Consider the following 17,831-nt stretch of genomic DNA (forward strand, 5'->3'; position numbering starts at 1 on the left):
AACACAACATCAAATAAAACAGTCCAGGCCTGGTCCTCTCACGATCTTCACTGTCGACGCTCCTCGACAGTGTAAACCTTTGGTTTATTAGTGACGATGTGAGTTGTGCAGCATACATCATTACACTATAGACAATTTTCATAAGCACAATTTTGTTAATTTGACTGCCCTTTAGTGTATTTCTATGTGGTTAATCTGGTTGCCATTTATCAGGATGTCCTACTAACACTATAGTATAAGGTGAGGCGTGGTTTGTGCTCAACTAGTTTAGCTTAACTTATTTGTGCTCAAACAAGTACACTATGTATTATTGCTGTCATGCTTGGTGTTAATGTGTTAATACCGATTGCTAGGATGTTCTGGGTGATGGCTAGGGCATTGTGTAGTTAGTCAGGTACAGTATTCTGACTAGTTGTCAGCACATAGTGCCTAGGGTATTGTGGCTGGTCACTAGGGCACTAGTGTGCATTTGGTCTGGTTAGAGCATTATTATGTGTTGCTAATGTGTTCATAGGTAGTAGGGTGCTGATGCAATTCATTCAAAGACAAAGTTGTTTTGAGGGGTTGTAAGTTCATTGGTGCATGATTTATACGTGTGTACATATGTGTTCCTATGTTTTTTCAAAGTCTTATAGGGTTAACATATTGCTATTGAAATGCAGGGGTGTTCTGGGGCTTTGCTACTGTGTTGCTACAATAGGCCATGTTTGCTAGGTTGTAGCAATTTCCAAGTCTCTATGATCTGTCTCTGGTTTGTAATGTCTGTCTTATCATTCATAGGTGGATGATAGAACATAATAGATCACCTCTCCTCAACAAGGTGCATAATGTGAGATATCACTCCTATCCTGATGAACAAATATCACTAGCCCTAAATATGAGCAGAATAGTAATAACGAGCTAATTAATGTATCTTTCTATATGCATCAGTGCAGTGTCGCAGATATCCTTTATATTCCTTCTACCACAGTCTCATGTTTTGTGTGTGTGTGTGTGTGTGTGTGTGAATTATTGTATGATTAATTCTTTTTTGCTGGTTTCAGCAGATGTCTCTGTCATTTGTCACTCACGTTTGAGGTGCCAGCACTAACCTGAATGGATATTGATTTCTTATACTTTTTTCCCCGGCGCTGTCAGGCTTCTTTTCAGTGTAAGAACCTGCATAGTAAATGTGACATTTCAGTCAGGAATGAATGGAGGTCTGAGCTGTCGACACGACAGATCTTGTCACAGTTGTTGTTGTTGGTGCGTTCTACGATTGCGAATAGAGGCCGATCCTTGACGCACATGGCCGGCCACAGGTGTCGCACACAACCTGGCTAGATGTTGTTAAGGTATGAATGCGGCTGAACTCAAAGGAGTGTATGGCAGTATGGCACTGTGCTCGCCATGATTTCCTGTCTGCAGCCATCTCTTCAAGGGCATTTGGGTCCATGTTGCATAGTTTTAAATTGGCTTTGAGGCCGTCCTTTAGTTGCCCTCCTTGGGAGCGCATGCCGTAAAAACGCATGCCATAAAAAACCTGTTTTGGCAGGCGTGAATCTTCCATGCGTACAACATGTCCAGACCAGCGAAACTGCGCAGCAAGCATGAAGGCCTCAATACCAGTGATGCCACAGGTCTCAAGTACCTCAGTATTTTGTCTTGCCATTTGACATGTGCAATACGACGGAGACAACGCATATAGAACTGATCAAGTTTGGTAATCTACCAGCGATACATTGTCCAGGACTCAGATCCATACAACAGCACAGTGAGGATGGCTGCCTTAAATACTGCCACTTTTGTGTCCAGCCGAGTGCCGTGCTCATCCAATATTCTCTTGGACAGCCGACCGAAGGCAAAACTAGGCTTTGCGATGCAGGCACCAATGTCGGAGTCCGCTGTCGTATCAGTTGCGAGAATGCTACCGAGGTAGCAGAATTTGTCAACGGCCGTCAGCGCTGTTTCGCCTGCAGCGATTACCGGTGGATTGGAATTTAACTTGTTCACCGCTTGAAACATGACTTCTGTCTTCTTTAGACTGACAGTGAGCCCAAACCTAGAGGCTGCAGTTCGAAAACGATCGAATAGTGACTGAGCTTCAGTAAGGGTGTGCGCTATCAGTACGCAATCATCTGCATACAGGAGATCACGCAGAATTGCAGAATGTGTCTTTGTATGAGCCTGAAGCCTGCGTAGATTGAAGACACAGCCATCTGTACGGAACTGTATTGGAATGCCCATGTCGCAGTCCTTAAAAGCCACGGACAGCATCATAGAAAAAAATATGCAAGCACACAGCCCTGTTTGGTGCCATTGGAGATGCCAAATGGGTCAGACAGCTTGCCATCATCCAGCACCTGACCAAGCATACCATCATGAAATGAACGGATGATGTTAATGAATTTCTCTGGGCATCCAATCTTATGAAGAATGAGCCAGAGCCCAGTGCGGGGAACTGAGTCGAAGGCTTTCGTGAGGTCGATAAAGATCCTATAAAGATCAAGGTGTTGTTCTCTGCACTTCTCTTGAATCTGCCTAGCAGTAAACACCATGTCCATAGTACCGCGGCCTGCACGAAATCCACACTGACTTTCCGGGATGATGTCACTGTCATAAACATGTTGTTGGAGGCGGTTCAGCAAAATTTGTGCCAAAACTTTGCCTGCAGTGAAGAGCAACGAGATGCCACGATGATTGTCAACGCAGGCTCTGTCTCCCTTGCGCTTGTAGATGTGAACAATCAATGCGTCTTTAAAATCTTGAGGCACAGCTTCCTCGCTACATATTTTGCTGAATAATTTGTTGAGTGCGGAGAGAAGAGATAGTCTACCTTCCTTCAGCACCTCACTTGGAATACCATCAGAACCTGGAGCTTCACCAGAGGGCTTCTGCTTAATGGAACATGCGACTTCCTCCTTGGATGGGATATCGTCCAGGTCTGAGGCCATTGGCCACTGTGCTATGTCACCAAGCAGTGAGTCATCGAAAGCAGCTGGCTGGTTCAATACCAATTGAAAATGGTCTTCCCAGCGTCTGAGGATCTCAGCCTTGTCAGAAAGAATCCAGGAATTCTTGTCTCACTGAGAGCAGCAATGTCTATTCTGTATCTCAGTACACGGGCAATGATTGCAGTTCTCCGTTCCTGACGATCAGCAGAGTCCAAAAGTGTGCACACATTCCAAGAGGCCAGCAGCAGTTTAGTCTTTATCTTTTGTACTTGTCTGCGGTCTGTCGACCGCAGAATTGGGTACTCAGCTGGTCGCGGTGAACCAGCAGAGTGAGTGAAACGAGCGATGTTTAAGGAACCTTTTCTATCCCCTCTTCCGTGGAAGAGAGCAGCGCTGTCCCTAAAAAGGGCTGCTCTGTCGCCTGGGCAGGGTACGGATGGTACTGTCGTTCCAGGTCAGTATCAAATGACCATCACACCCAGGCCGCCTACATGCAGGTTCGTGACTACGAGCTCCCAGTGGTATCCTCCACCTGCACCTGTCACCACTTGCCCATCGCCGCAGGACTTGGCATCTGTGACATACCATCACAATGAATGGATTATAGTGGGAAAAGCTTGTGTGACCAATCCCACTCTATCTTCCAACAGTGACCATTGCCAGCAAGCTCAGCAAAAACCTGACCATTGCCAGCAAAACCTGAGACGTGCAGGCTGGTGACTGCTGGCGCAGCAAGCTGGCCGGAAGTGATCCCAAGATGTGAGCCCTAAGTCATTTTCAGGGTTCCTGCAAGGCCTATCTATCTCGCGCAACGCCCTAGGTGATACTTCAGTGCGAGCACCTTCATCACTGATGGCATAGCCCGAGTAGGCAATCCCCTACTTAACTGTTCACCCCCTCACAAGTTGAGGTGTGGGTCGGACTCAGAGGGGGAACTGAATAGACTGCACTGAAACACATCTGTCCCACCAGCATCACTAAGGTCTGAAAAAGCGTGTCAGTTTGACTGACTGGACCCAGAATCGCATGACCCCATAATATTTCAAACAGCTTTATTGTATTCACGGTGATCATGGGGTTTGTGATAGCAGCAGCATGAATTAATGACTTTTACTGAGACCAACTGTAATTTGTCTGGCTGGACTGACCATCATACTGGAGCTCTGCTTTGCTGTGCAGGAAGCATAAAATCATTAGTGTCTAAACACTGCAGTCTAATAGACCTTAATCCACATTTTAAAGGGGTGGTAAAGCGCTTTTTTTTGAAGGCTTGATTGTGTTTGTGGGGTGCACTGTAACATGAGTTCATGCTCCGTTTTTAAAGAATTGCATTATTTTTCATATATTTTACCTTTATTCTACACTGCTCTGTCCCTCCTTGTAAAAATGGTCTGATGGTTTCCGGATTCTATGAAGCCAGTCCCTCAAAAATACCATACTGTCCCACAAAAATACTGTCCCAGTGTGTTGTGATTCGCTAACCGCCTAGCGCACGTTTTTCGGAACTGCCACGCCCCTTAACTTTACCGGTAGTTTGTGCTTTGGTGTATTATAAACAATGGCATCAATAAAACCAATCGGACCCAGAGAATGTTAGTGAAGATGATCGAGCAGAACCTGTTCAAGGACGGCTGTTAAACGACGTTTCAGAAAGGTTAGTTTAAAGTTTAAACCAATAGTTACAAATTGCTATGAGTTTGCAATGGTCCACCATCCATTGGATGAACTGATACAAATTAGCTGCCAATTTGACAAAAAATTTAAAATAATAATGAATTGCCATGGGGGAGTTGTTGTTACCTATTCTCATCAGTTCTATTGCAATTATTGACAGTGAATACCAACGTTGTAGCAACTATTAGCCTGATCACATATAAGCCCCGTTCAGACTGTCAGTCCATATCTGATTTTTGTGTGTATCAGATTGGAATCCGATCATATATAACAGCAAAAAATCACATACAATACAATTTTTATAAATCAGTTACATTCATATGTGGTTTGAAATCCAATTCAAATCACATTTCTGGAAATTTATGTCTGATCACTTCCGTTTATGTCTGATCTCTCTGATCAGATTTTGTTATCTACAGTATGTAACTTTCTCATGCCACATAAAATGTAAACATGTCAGACGTTTTTTGTAGTAAATATCATAGATGAAATTCATCGCAAGAAACAAGTTTGTGTTATTGCGAAGTGCAGGTCGAGCAGAACAATATAATATAGGCCTGCTGCTTCTCTACTATGGAAGTAAAATAATGCCAAATGTTTTTGAAACAAAAAGCATGTTGAATTGTATTACTTGAAAAAAATATTCTTTGCATTAACCCTGCTTGTATTTTAATGCATTTTATTTTTATAGGGCTTATATTTTTATGGGCTGAAATTTAGCATGGTTGAATATTGAAGCTGTGAATATTTAAATTCAAAACATTTCAAACAAATTTTCATTAGTAAAATTTCAATAATCCATATTCACCTTTCATATTGCACTTCCAAAATATTCAAACGGATTAAAAATACAACCTATTATATTCAACAGGTGGTTTTTGGTCCATTTTATTTCGCTTTACAAATTCGCTTCCACAAATTCAGTGGTTCAAATTCGACAGTAAATTCAACGTTGACATCCAGGAACTGCAGGAAAACCAGTAGATTACCGAGCATAATCTCCTTCTGCGGTTAGTCGACCTCACCAGCAGGGGGTGCAAGTGCGTGTTGTTGACGAAGAAAGAGCAACAGTTAGAGCAAGCCATTCATTCATAAAAAAACTCATTTACAACAATTGAGCATGCATTATGTTTTTTGTGATGATTATCTGGGTCAGTAGCCTTAATATGCGGAAAAAAGGATAAAGGCACAAAAGCTGCACAAAATTTATGTTTCATTCATTAACTTCATTGTTACTTTCCCTGTGTAGCCTTACATGTTATCAGCTTTTTCTACAATGAACGGGATCATAATCGGTTTCCCTCAATACCTCATCATACTCAAGGATTCCTCTTCCGTCAGGACAAAACGTTTAACTCGCACCTTATTGGGGAAGTATGCCTACATACATGTACTGCATTAGATTAAACTGGGAAGGGTCATAGCACTTTCATATTGTTGTCCTATATCGTTAGTTTAACTGTAAGTTGCTTTGGATAAAATCGTCAGCTAAATGACTAAATGTAAAATTGGCTTGACATTCACACATTTAGGGACCGCCTCTAAAGTAACATTGGTAGTCCTATAGGCCTAAACATTTCTAACTTCAATAGCAAACTTCAATTTATTTGAATAAATTGTGCATTATGCCTGACACCTACGTGAACACTTTACAGTTGGTTTTAGGACTGCAAGTCATTCTCTTCAAATGCTATTGAAGTTAGAAACCTGTATACCAATGTCGTTTGTAACTTTAGAGACGGTCCATAAATGTGCGAATGTCCAATGTCAAGCCAACTTATGCCAGTATCACTGAGAAACGCTGAGCATTATACTTTGCGCGTTAAGTTCATATTCTGAGTCCTTCTGCTTGTCTGCGAGTTTGGTCTTTTATACCTCTGCATTAGTCCATTAAGCTACGTTAAGCGTTTTATATGTCCAGCAGGGGAATCCTGAAATATTGAGGGAAACCCTAGTACTCCATGCAGCACAATCGCCGCAATATAAGGTTAATAATCACAGATACACTTACATTTTTGTAAATGACACGTTGCTTTCTTTACAAGATCAAGCCATTGGGGAATATTCGATCATACAGCGCTGGATTCTTACCCAGAGCTGTCACGCCAAAACAAAGCGCAGCAAGCTCATTCTGGGAGCCAGACCCAAGCGGGAGCCTATACTAGCTCCAATAGACCGAAGGATGAACTCAGACACACCCTCCAAACTCCCCCATAACGCTGAGGACACCGCTTTACAGGTGACACACACATAGGGGCGAAAAGCTCTGAAGCAGGTCAACCCCCGCACGGCTGTGGGACCTGACGGAGTGACACCCAGAGTCCTGAAGGCCTGTGCTGAGCAACTAGCAGGTGTGTATACTGGCATTTTTAACCAGTCCCTGTCACAAGAGGTAGTTCCACATCTGTTCAAGTCCTGCACTGTGATAACAGTTCCTAAGAAACCTGACACTTCCACCCTGAATGACGTCAGGCCTTTGCCCCTAACACCAGTTGACATGAAGTGCCTTGAAAAGCTGGTATTAACTCATATAAATTCCTACATCCCAGACACTGTAGATCCAGTACAGTTTGCCTATCTCCCGAATAGATCAGTGGACGTAGCCTTTGTTTTACACCACATACTTCAACATCTGGACTATAACAAAACATATGTCAGGATGCTATTCCTAGACTATAGCTCCGCCTTTAATACCATCCGCCCTGCAAAACTCATTGTGAAGTTAACAGACCTCGGACTACTGGCCTCTATTTGTAATTGGATTTTGGACTTTTTTTTGAACAGACCACAGGTGGTAAAGATGGGAGGGTTAACATCAGGAAATATTACAATTAGCACAGGCACCTCCCAAGGCTGTTGCCTAAGCACAAAGCTCTATACACTGTACACACATGACTGCGTCTCCACTCAGGACAGCTCACTCGTCATCAAATATGCAGATGGCACGACCATCTTGGGCCTTATTAAGGGTGGGGATGAGACAGGGTACAGGGAGCTGGTCAATGACATAATTGACTATGGAGAGGAAAATGACCTGTCCCTCAATGTAGACAAGACCAGGGAGCTCGTCATAGATTTTAGGAAGAAAACCCTCCTCTGCAGCCTCTCACCATCAAGGGTACTGTGGTGGAGAGGGCCGACAACCATAAATTCCTTGGCCTGCATTTGACATCTAACTTGAGCTGGACTACAAACACTGTTACCACAGTGAAGAAAGCTCAAAAACGCCTTTATTTTATCAGGCTTTTAAAGAAGGCTGGGCTTGAGGTGTGCTCTCTTACTCATGCCTATAGAGGACTCATAGAGAGTGTCTTGACATATGGCATCATCGTGTGGTTTGGAAATGCTACATAGGCAGAGAAGTCTCTCCAAGAACTATAAAGACTGCAGAGAGAATCATTGGGACTAACCTCCCACCCATAACCACACTGTTTATAGAGCGCTGTAAGAAGAAAGCTCAGTCCATACATAGTGACATTCATCATCCAGCGCATTCACTATTGAGGCCCAGATACAAATCCTATAGCCTGAGACATACAAGAGCGGACAGTATCATCACACACAGAACACGCTTTTATAACAGCTTTTATCCAGCAGCAGTGAGACTAATGGCAAATTCATATAAATAGGGGATATTTAGTAATGGTTAGCAAGCACTGGTGCACTTTGTTTTTTGACTCTAAGGGTGATGCAGTACCAGTCCTATGTATGTGTACAAATTCTTTTGTGCCTTACAAATGGCAAATAAAACTTTGAACTTTGAGATGGGTTTTTATGAATGAATGGCTTGCTCTAACTGTTGCTCTTTCTTCGTCAACAACACGCACTTGCACCCCCTGCTGGTGAGGTCGACTAACCGAAGATGGAGATTATGCTCGGTAATCTACTGGTTTTCCTGCAGTTCCTGGATGTCAACGTTGAATTTACTGTCGAATTTGAACCACTGAATTTGTGGAAGCGAATTTGCAAAGTGAAATAATGGACTGAAAACCGCCTGTTGAATATTATAGGTTGTATTTTTAATCAGTTTGAATATTTTGGAAGTGCAATATGAAAGGTGAATATGGATTATTGAAATTTTACTAATGAAAATGTGTTTGAAATGTTTTGAATTTAAATATTCACAGCTTAAATATTCAACCATGCTAAATTTCAGCCCATAAAAATGCAAGCCCTAAAAATACAATGCATTAAAATACAAGCAGGGTTAATGCAATGCATATTTTTTTCAAGTAGTGCAATTCAACATGCTTTTTGTTTCAAAAACATTTGGCATTATTTTACTTCCATACTCTACGTGGTTTTTGAATTTTGAGAGCAGTGGGAATAAAGCCATGCACATTTCTACCATCTTAGTCCAGTGCTGCGGCTACACATTGTCATGTTTTAAGACAACATGTGTAGGCTATTGCAAACTCCAGAAACCAATGCAGATATTCTGGAAAACGGGACACATGGGACACACAAATCAAATCTGAACTGTTGTGATACACAGTGTGGGCGCAGTCAGGATTCTTAAGGGTCTTCATGTAAAGTTTGTAACATACTTTGGTTAAAATACCTCAAATGGTTGTGTAAAACAACCCTCTTTTTACCTCCTCAAAAACAGCTCTGTTCACAGCGACCCGTTCAGGTGCATGTCTCTTTAAATGATAATGAGCAACTGCTCACCCCACCCCTCTCTTCCGTGGAGCATGTCAAGGTAACGTGCTGCCATGGCAACCTGCCTCTCAGAAAGTATACAAATGTCTGAGGGTGGAAATATCAAGGGGTTAATCCATCAGCTGGAAACTGAAGCCTCACGGGGGCCGCCATTGTAGCAGAACTTCACCTGCTGTTAGCATTCCATTGACTCCCATTCATTTTGGCGTCACTTTGACAGCAAATAACTTTAAATCTGAGGCGTCCAAAGACTTCATTTGTCATTTGTTCATTATGTTCATTTGTTTTATATGCAAACACCATATAAAAGTGAAACATTGCATCTGATGACCCCTTTAAGAGCAGATTCCAATCTAATTTACAAAACATCGGATTTGGACTGATAGTGTGAACATAGCCATAGTTTCAGTTATTGGGTTCTGGTAAGTAGGGCAGGTATTTTCAGAGATTCTAGCAAAAGCAAGCTAGAACTAGTTTTGAAAGCATGAAATCCCATCCTCCCTTTAGAGCCAAAAGCAAACAAAAGTGTTAAACTACGTCATGTCATAATAATGAACATAAACAACTTAAAGAGCTCTGACCTATACCACCTGACTGCTGCAGGTTAATTTCAACATTGATAGTGTTGACATTGAAACTCTTACATTTGAGTCACAAAACGCTCTGAGGATAATGTCAAGGGTTTCCATCTCTACCAGATTGCAGTGTATGGTGTGAACTCAGGATAAGCTTGTTGTTCTGGTTCAGGATGAACAGTAAAAGATGACTGCTGTGTCTACAAGTCTGCATAGCATGAAACAGACTGATGACATGTGATGTCTGCGCAAGCAGGTGCATGAAGGGATAAAAATGCATTACACTGACAGGCAGTAAGAACATCCAATCATTGCATTTGGACCAGATGGATTGATTGGACAAACATTTAATGGTCCTACCCCTTTCACATACAATATATATATATATATATATATATATATATATATATATATATATATATATAGCGTTGCGGTGCGAGCGATTAGAGAGGTGTTTACCACACTCTTAAAAAGAAAGAGGCCAGCAATGGTAACACAAGATCGACTACGCCACCCCGGACAACCGGGGAAATAATAGCCCTAAGGGCACACAGGTTCGTCTTGAATGAGTGGGTGAGAAGACATAGGTCGTATAAAAATAGAAAAGTTTATTATGTTTGTCAATATTGACTAATGAATAGCCAAAACTTCAAAGTGAAACTCCTGCATTGACCATATAATAATAATGATGAACACCATCAATCTGCATCTACTCATACACACAATAAATACACTCAATTTAAAGAAAGCAATTTAACCAACAGGAGAGGTATCTGGAGGTCCGGGCCAGCTGCCAAATTGGGAAACGATCCTCAAGTAACGTAAACCAGAATCACAGTAGCTTAATGGTTGCGATCGTGATGAAGGTCGAGGCAAAACAGCGACGCAGTCGTAATTATACGTGATCACAATTCAATGTCGATGCTCAATTCCCACAAATACCCCAAGAGACCCTCAATTATGCAGGGGAGACCTGCAGAGCATAAAGAAACTGCATTTAGATTAAAGAGAAAAACACATTACCAATACACAAACTATAATCCTACATACCACAGGATGATCCTGCACACAAACCGCTTCGTAGTCGCACACCATATTGCAATACAGTGGCTCAGTCAGGACCATGTAAGTGACGTGCTATCAATGCCACCGAGGACAAAACAAATCATAAATAGGCAGTCGCGGTCAAAAGCGTATTGTTATAAGCCAATGGCTATACATACCTGTGAGGAGTGAGCAGCCAGCACACAGCAGATGGAAAGAACATCTTACAGTCTAAGCCTGACAACGAGAGAAATTCACATCACCCGCCTGCACAGTACGAGAAACACGAGTTCACTCCACACAAATCACATACCTGCGGCGACCACGGATGACATCACAAGGGCGATACCAAGACGCATACCAAGTGGCCACTACACATCCCTTATATAACAAGAAAGGGGAGGGGGCTTAATAAATTATGCACAGGTGAATGATATCCTCCTAAGAGGATTCAGTCACAAATATATACATATTAATACATTATTCCATTACTTGGTGATTGCCTTTAGGATGTGAAGAGACTTTTATCTTTTCAATTGTTTCTGGAGCAAATCGCCTACACTGCCTTAAAGGTGCAGTGTGTAATTTTTAGCGGCATCTAGTGGTGAGGTTACGAATTGCAACCAACAAAAGTTATGGTGGGACAGGAAAATAATGTCATCGTCTGTGACAGCAGAGAGTAGCCAGTTCAGCAATCAGGTTACTTTACAAGGATAAATTAAGAAATTATGTTTACTTAATTATTCCATAAAACTATATGTTATTGCGAATATTATTGTTACTTGTTCATCATTGTGTCAGTGTTTTATTCGCTGAACTAAGCTTGCTTCCTTGCAGGAAGAGCAACATATTAACAAAACGCGTTTGTCCATTTAGGGCTACTGTAGAAACATGACGACACAATATGTCAACCTCCATAGAAGGGGGCGCCCACGGTTATGGAGATATCAATGTCTCATTCTAAGGTAATACAAACATAACAGTTCATTATGCAAGGTCTTTATACACCACTGAAAACATAGTTATGGATCTTATATTGCATTTCTGTCAATAGATCCTCAGAAATAGTACACATTGCACCTTTGAATTATAGGGGACATAACCTGACATGTTTTATTACTGTAAAACAAATGTAATTAGTTAATAACCAATAATGTCTTCAAGCAAACTCTCTTTTGCTCTGTTCAAAGATGTTTGGTGAGAGTATATTATGTTGCTTTTTTAACACAAGAACTTGTCAAGAGTGGAAGCCTCCTTGAAAGAGGTCATATTCAATAATATGATTTCACAACTGCTGCAACTGTGGTATTTTTGGGCACACTTTTCCAATTTTACACCACTGGTGAAAACTATGCCTTAACAAATTAAAAATTATGGACGAAATTATCCTACAACATGGGACAAATAGTTTGAAATTATAATTTCTGCATTCCCTGGTTATGTCATTGACACGACCCCCCTTGAGTCACGAATCGAGTCAGTCTCTTCACCTAATACCCACGCGTTCTTGAACAGAACGCATGGGAGATATTCTTTTAAAAGTTTAACTGTTTTTAACTTGACACAGTTGACAACGCGTCTTTACAATCGCAACGTTATGTCGAATAAAGAGAAGGACGCGACCTAAAAGCTAGCCGTCAGTCTGACGCATATGTGCATGTGTCCACCAATTAAAAACAGCGCAACAACACGTCCCGTGAGAACGCCCTCCAGAACAAGGGTCATTCTTCTATCGAGCCGCTGAAGGGTGTCCATCCATCCATCCTCTTACAGCCCGTAACCATGACAACAACCCCGGATGGTGGCGTGCGAGGCTAGATAGGTGTTGGGTTGCGCAGAGGAGAGACACCTACGCGATCGCTCCATACTTTCCCATGTATCCTGCCCTCATCTTCTGTCCGCGAGGATCTCTATCGGGAATCACCATGGTGCATCATTCTGGATCCATACAGTCCTTCAAGCAGCAGAAGGGTCAGTGTGAGCGCTGTTTTTGCGGGGGTTTGTGTGTGTGATAACGTGTTTTGGGGGAAAGTGCGGCTGTGGGCTTCTGCACTTCATGTCCCGTTTTGGAGATGCTTTCGTGATATGATCAACTTCACGATTAAGTGTTTGGCGAATATACTGAATGACACTGCAATATAATATCGTGAATAGAATAGGCTCGATCACGAGTGAGACAATTATTTTGCTTTTTCGCATTTAGATCTCATGGATTTGAATGTGTATAGGAGAAGTTTTCATATACATATTCTGTATATATATTTAATGTCATAGGCTATATGATATATTTTGATTGTCCTTGTTTGATCCCATAACTGTAAGGATATACATTTTATTAGTATATTAATAGATCAGGGATATCTCTCTGTTTTGATATCATAGCTACTCATATGTTCAACAACAACAAGCTCTAATCTGTAACTAATTTATTTTTGGCATTTGAGTTTTCTTTGCATTTGAATGTATGTTGGTCCACTCTTGTTCTCATATTTGCAGTTTTGGTGATCAGTAACATGAAGCAGAATAAAAAAAATAAAATAAAAAAAAACATAGTTTGACTCTGGGTTAAGAAAAAACACTTTCCATTGATTTTCCCTGATCTTGTTTAATGGGGTCGCCATCCACACTAAGTGGTCATCTGCCTATTAAATCACACTGCGTTAAAAAAAAGCGCTGCTCTCAGGAAGATTCTGACTAAATTGGTGTGATTACAGCGAGATAGACAAAAAAGAGCCTATTTTGCAGGTTTTAGTTGCTCTCCATGGGATGAAAGGAAAACTACTTTAGAGCATGTTGTGATATTAGAGGCATACATTACAATTTGTTTTGATAAAGTGCATTTGATTCTTGTATAGAAGATATTAGATTCAGTAACACAAACAAATATGATTACAGTTCTCAGAATGAGGTCAGTGTAAACAAAAACCTTTCATGACTAATATTAAAAGATGTTATTACAGATACTGAAATGAGAGATTGAAAGGGTCAAAAGACTGTAAGACAGAACTGCATTGTCACTTAGTAACGAGTAGTCTGTGTACTTGAGTGAAAATTGTTCAGATTGTTATTTTTGCATCAATTTTCTGCAGCATTTTAGCTTTGAGAACCAAATCCATCCATAATATGGTAACACTTTACACTAAGGTTCATTAGTTAACATTAGCTAATGTATTAACTAACATGAACTAAACATGAGCAAATACATTTGTAACTGTATTTGTTCATCTTTGTTAATACAAATACAGCTGTTCATTTTTTGTTCATGTTAGTTCACAGTGCATTAACTAATGTTAGCAGGGTTTTAATAAAGTATTAGTAAATGTTGAAATTAACATTAACAAAGATTAATAATAAATGCTGTATAAGTGCAGTTTATTAGCTCATGCTAACTAATGTTAAATAATGTTAACTAATGAACCTTATTGTAAAGTGTTACCCAGAATATTGCCTTTTTTCTATCCCATTACCCTGTTAGCAGTGGACGATACAATTAACCATGAATATCTCAACCTTCTCATATATTTATACACTTTTTAATGGAAATGTAATTTTAAAACAATTAAACATAATAATAATGATAACAATTAAACTACTAATAACAACAAGAGGAAGTAGAAGTAGAAGAAAAGTTTACAACATCTAATGTGACCATATCACACATTTGAAGAATTTGCTTTTTTCTTTATACTACAAGGAAAAGTATTTATCCAAATAAATAATAATGGAAAAGTTACTATTATTACCGTTCTGGATTTTTTTGGACCACTTAATATAATTACTAGATCTAAAATCACTGTTAATCCAGACATTATGCAATAATTCCCTAGGTAACTCACTCATCCTGATTAATTTTCTACAGGCTTGCTGACGGCAGAAATGTGCTGGAAAGATTTATAGGGCTATAATAGTAACTGAGACGGGCATGACTATAGAGGAGGGTGATAGGCTACAGTGTGACAGCATTTCTTGTACATCCCAATACAGCAAAATTGGCACAACCAATGTCACGAGTTTAAAGCAAGGCCAACCAATAAATGCAGAAAGGAACATTTTCTCTCATTATTTGAAGCGATTTCCTTCTGTGCCACTGTATAACACATTTCCCCTTGAAACATAATGACAGTGGCATGTATTTATAGAGCCACTTCACATCCTCAGCTAGACGTGACTCTGTCACGGTCATTAGCTATCGATCTAAGAGCGAATATACAGATTATCGCAAGCATTAAAGCTTTTTAATGACTCATAGTTAATTATTTATGACTCGTGCTCATTCCAGGGCAGAGGTAAAGCTAATGACAGGTCTTTTTTCAGGTATTCGATAAAAAACACATAAATGTGTGATATCTTTTTATTACAGTAAGCAGTCATTTAGCCAATGCTTTTATCCAAAGCGACTTCCAGCACACTTATTACATTGGCATTCCCCCTGAAGCAAAGGCTTGAAATCCACAAAGGTCTCCACAAAACTAAACTGATGTCAGAATTGTGCAACAGTGAGGAATGAGCATCCTGAGGGGGATTATGGTCCCAGTTTATGGTTGACCCTTTGTAGGGCGCCGCACCAACTACCTTTACGATAACTTTACAGACTTATACGAATATATCAGAGTGATAATATGGATACCATAATAGTTTATTAGGACCATAAATGGACCATGCAGGCTGCACACTCACACTTCAAGTTTTACTACAGAAATACGATTTTTTGACAGGATTTTTTGTCACAAATGACAGACAGTGCAACACTGTGCAAATTGATTGATTTGGGGTGTGTTTCCCATTCAACGACATATCTAGCTGCCTAACTTCCATCGTTCAATGCATCGTTGGAGAAATTAACTGGCTAGTCATGACATTCAAACCGTGTTGTTTAAACAACTTGGAACTGTTGTTATTGACGTCATTCAGGGCTGGAGTAATATAATAACTTCTAATTCATTTGTTCAGGATTGAATTAATGTCTGATTATTGCTGTAAATAACTGTGGCGGCTCATAAGGGGAGGCAAGGGAGGCACAGACTACCCAAAGTTTTGAGGGGATAGAGAAAGGGAGGGGGAGGCAAATCCATAGCCGGAGACTTGTGCCTCCATTCGTATAAAAAATAAAATCGATTGTTTAGCTTTCAGCGATTAGGAGTGTTGAGAAAAGTAACATGGCTGAACTGCTACCGCTGATGTACTAACTACATATGGAGAGTAGAGATATTGAATATTGTATCGCAAACAAATTAATCAAACTACCATTTGAACAACAGCTAAATTAAAAATGAAAGACCCCACCTATAAGGTAAGCTAATATATAGGCTACAGCAGTCAGCTTCACTAAACAGCCAAACGTGCTCTTTTAAAGGGTAACTAAACCCCTGGTCAGAGTCTGACTCCACCCACTGGCAATATTTGAAAAATGCTGGAAAAGTGGGGCAGAGCCCAGTGGAGGGGGGCGTGCACCTGAGACGCATCTGTCTGTATGGACCTTGCCTACCTCACCAACAACCCCTTACGTCACAAACCACCCCAAACATCCAATAGGAAAATTCAACTGCAGTAGCCGCCTATCAACCTGAAGAGGGCAGCACTCAGACGTTTTTACACCATATTGTAGAATTAAAACACTTTATACACAAATGTCAAAAAAGTTACTTGAATCAATGAGCAGTACTAATAAAGCCCCATTCTTACAGATCATTAACTAAAAAAAGTTGGTTTAGGGTTTAGTTACCCTTTAAACTGGACATTTCCGGTTTCCCAGAGGGGGGGATTTTTGCTTCAAGTGATGGGCTAGGTGAGTGAAATTATGTTTATATTGTCTTGCTGTATATGTGTCATTTTCTGTACATTTTCCGCCTAAAAGTGACCAAAAAAGCAATTTAAAGCATTTAAAAAAAAAATCCTTGGGAGGGGATCTGAGCGCTAAACATTGTGTGCCTCCTCTTTTTAAAACCCACCAGCCGCCACTGGTAAATAACAAACATAACATCAGGACTCACTATTTTGTTCCCCATTGGTTTGCTTTATTTTCAGATATTTTATTCAATCAGTCTCGCTCTTAAATCATTCTCTGAGGTTCCGCTGGGATTCTACAGCACTCTTTACAAACGACACTTTCATTTTAAAAGATGTAGAATACATGTTTTATACATACATGGATGTCAGGTATAGATTGTAGGCCTACTAGATGTTCCATCAGTACCAACATAGTTCAACAATTAAGTGTTTCCCAAAACAATACATTCGCAAATAGAATGCAAAGTTGTGTGGTTGAACTATTATCACTTTAGATGATAAAAATAGGATTAATAAATTGATTAGAAAGGCTGGTTCGGTTATTGGCCTTAATCACTTGAGGTCATTGTGGAAAAGAGAACAAGGGAAAAATTAAAAATGATTCTGTCTTTTAAAGGTCATCCACAACACTGTATCTTTAGTGGACTTAAAAGTGAGTGGAAGATCAGTGATGCCTCAGTGTTCTACAGAGCGATGTAGAAGGTCTTTTATTCCTACTGCAGTTAGGTTAAGTTGTGTGATTCTTTGTATGTATTGACTGTTGTTATTTTTTAATCTTCAATTGTCTATTTGTGTTGTTTCTAACATTCAATGGTGGCAAATGAGTTTCCGCTTACGGGGATTAATACATTTTTCTAATCTTCTAATCTTTTACAGCTCTTAAAGTAGTTAGAAGCGTAGCTCTTTGTTAGTATGACGTCTGAACTTAAATAGATCATGAATGGGCCTTATATATAGAGATGATGTGGTAGGCATTGTATTCCTATAGGTAGGCGTGGATCATCTGAGAATCAGCTGATGCGAGCTTGACTAACGTGACCTGCCAGAACTGACGCCACGCTTGATATAGGCCTCCTCGCGTGCTGATTGGGTAGATCATTTGAAGGTGTTTCTCCCGAACTTTGTTAAAGGTGCAAGAGGTGACCTGGGAAATTCT

General features: G+C 40.4%; 1 protein-coding gene across 2 annotated transcripts in view; it reads left to right on the forward strand.

Annotated features, from left to right (window-relative positions):
• Positions 1-11,810: 11,810 nt before the first annotated feature.
• ano3 (anoctamin 3) overlaps positions 11,811-17,831 on the forward strand; it is a 222,781-nt gene continuing 216,760 nt past the window's right edge. For both annotated transcript variants that reach the window (XM_077211435.1, XM_077211436.1), the window contains exon 1: positions 11,811-12,859. In XM_077211435.1, the coding sequence (XP_077067550.1) occupies positions 12,763-12,859 (97 nt within the window). In that variant the 5' untranslated portion in view covers positions 11,811-12,762. The remainder of the gene's footprint in view (positions 12,860-17,831) is intronic.

This window comes from Siphateles boraxobius, unplaced genomic scaffold, assembly GCF_051911475.1.
Source record: "Siphateles boraxobius isolate OS27281-9 unplaced genomic scaffold, OSU_SipBor_1 65, whole genome shotgun sequence".
Lineage (NCBI taxonomy): Eukaryota > Metazoa > Chordata > Actinopteri > Cypriniformes > Leuciscidae > Siphateles > Siphateles boraxobius.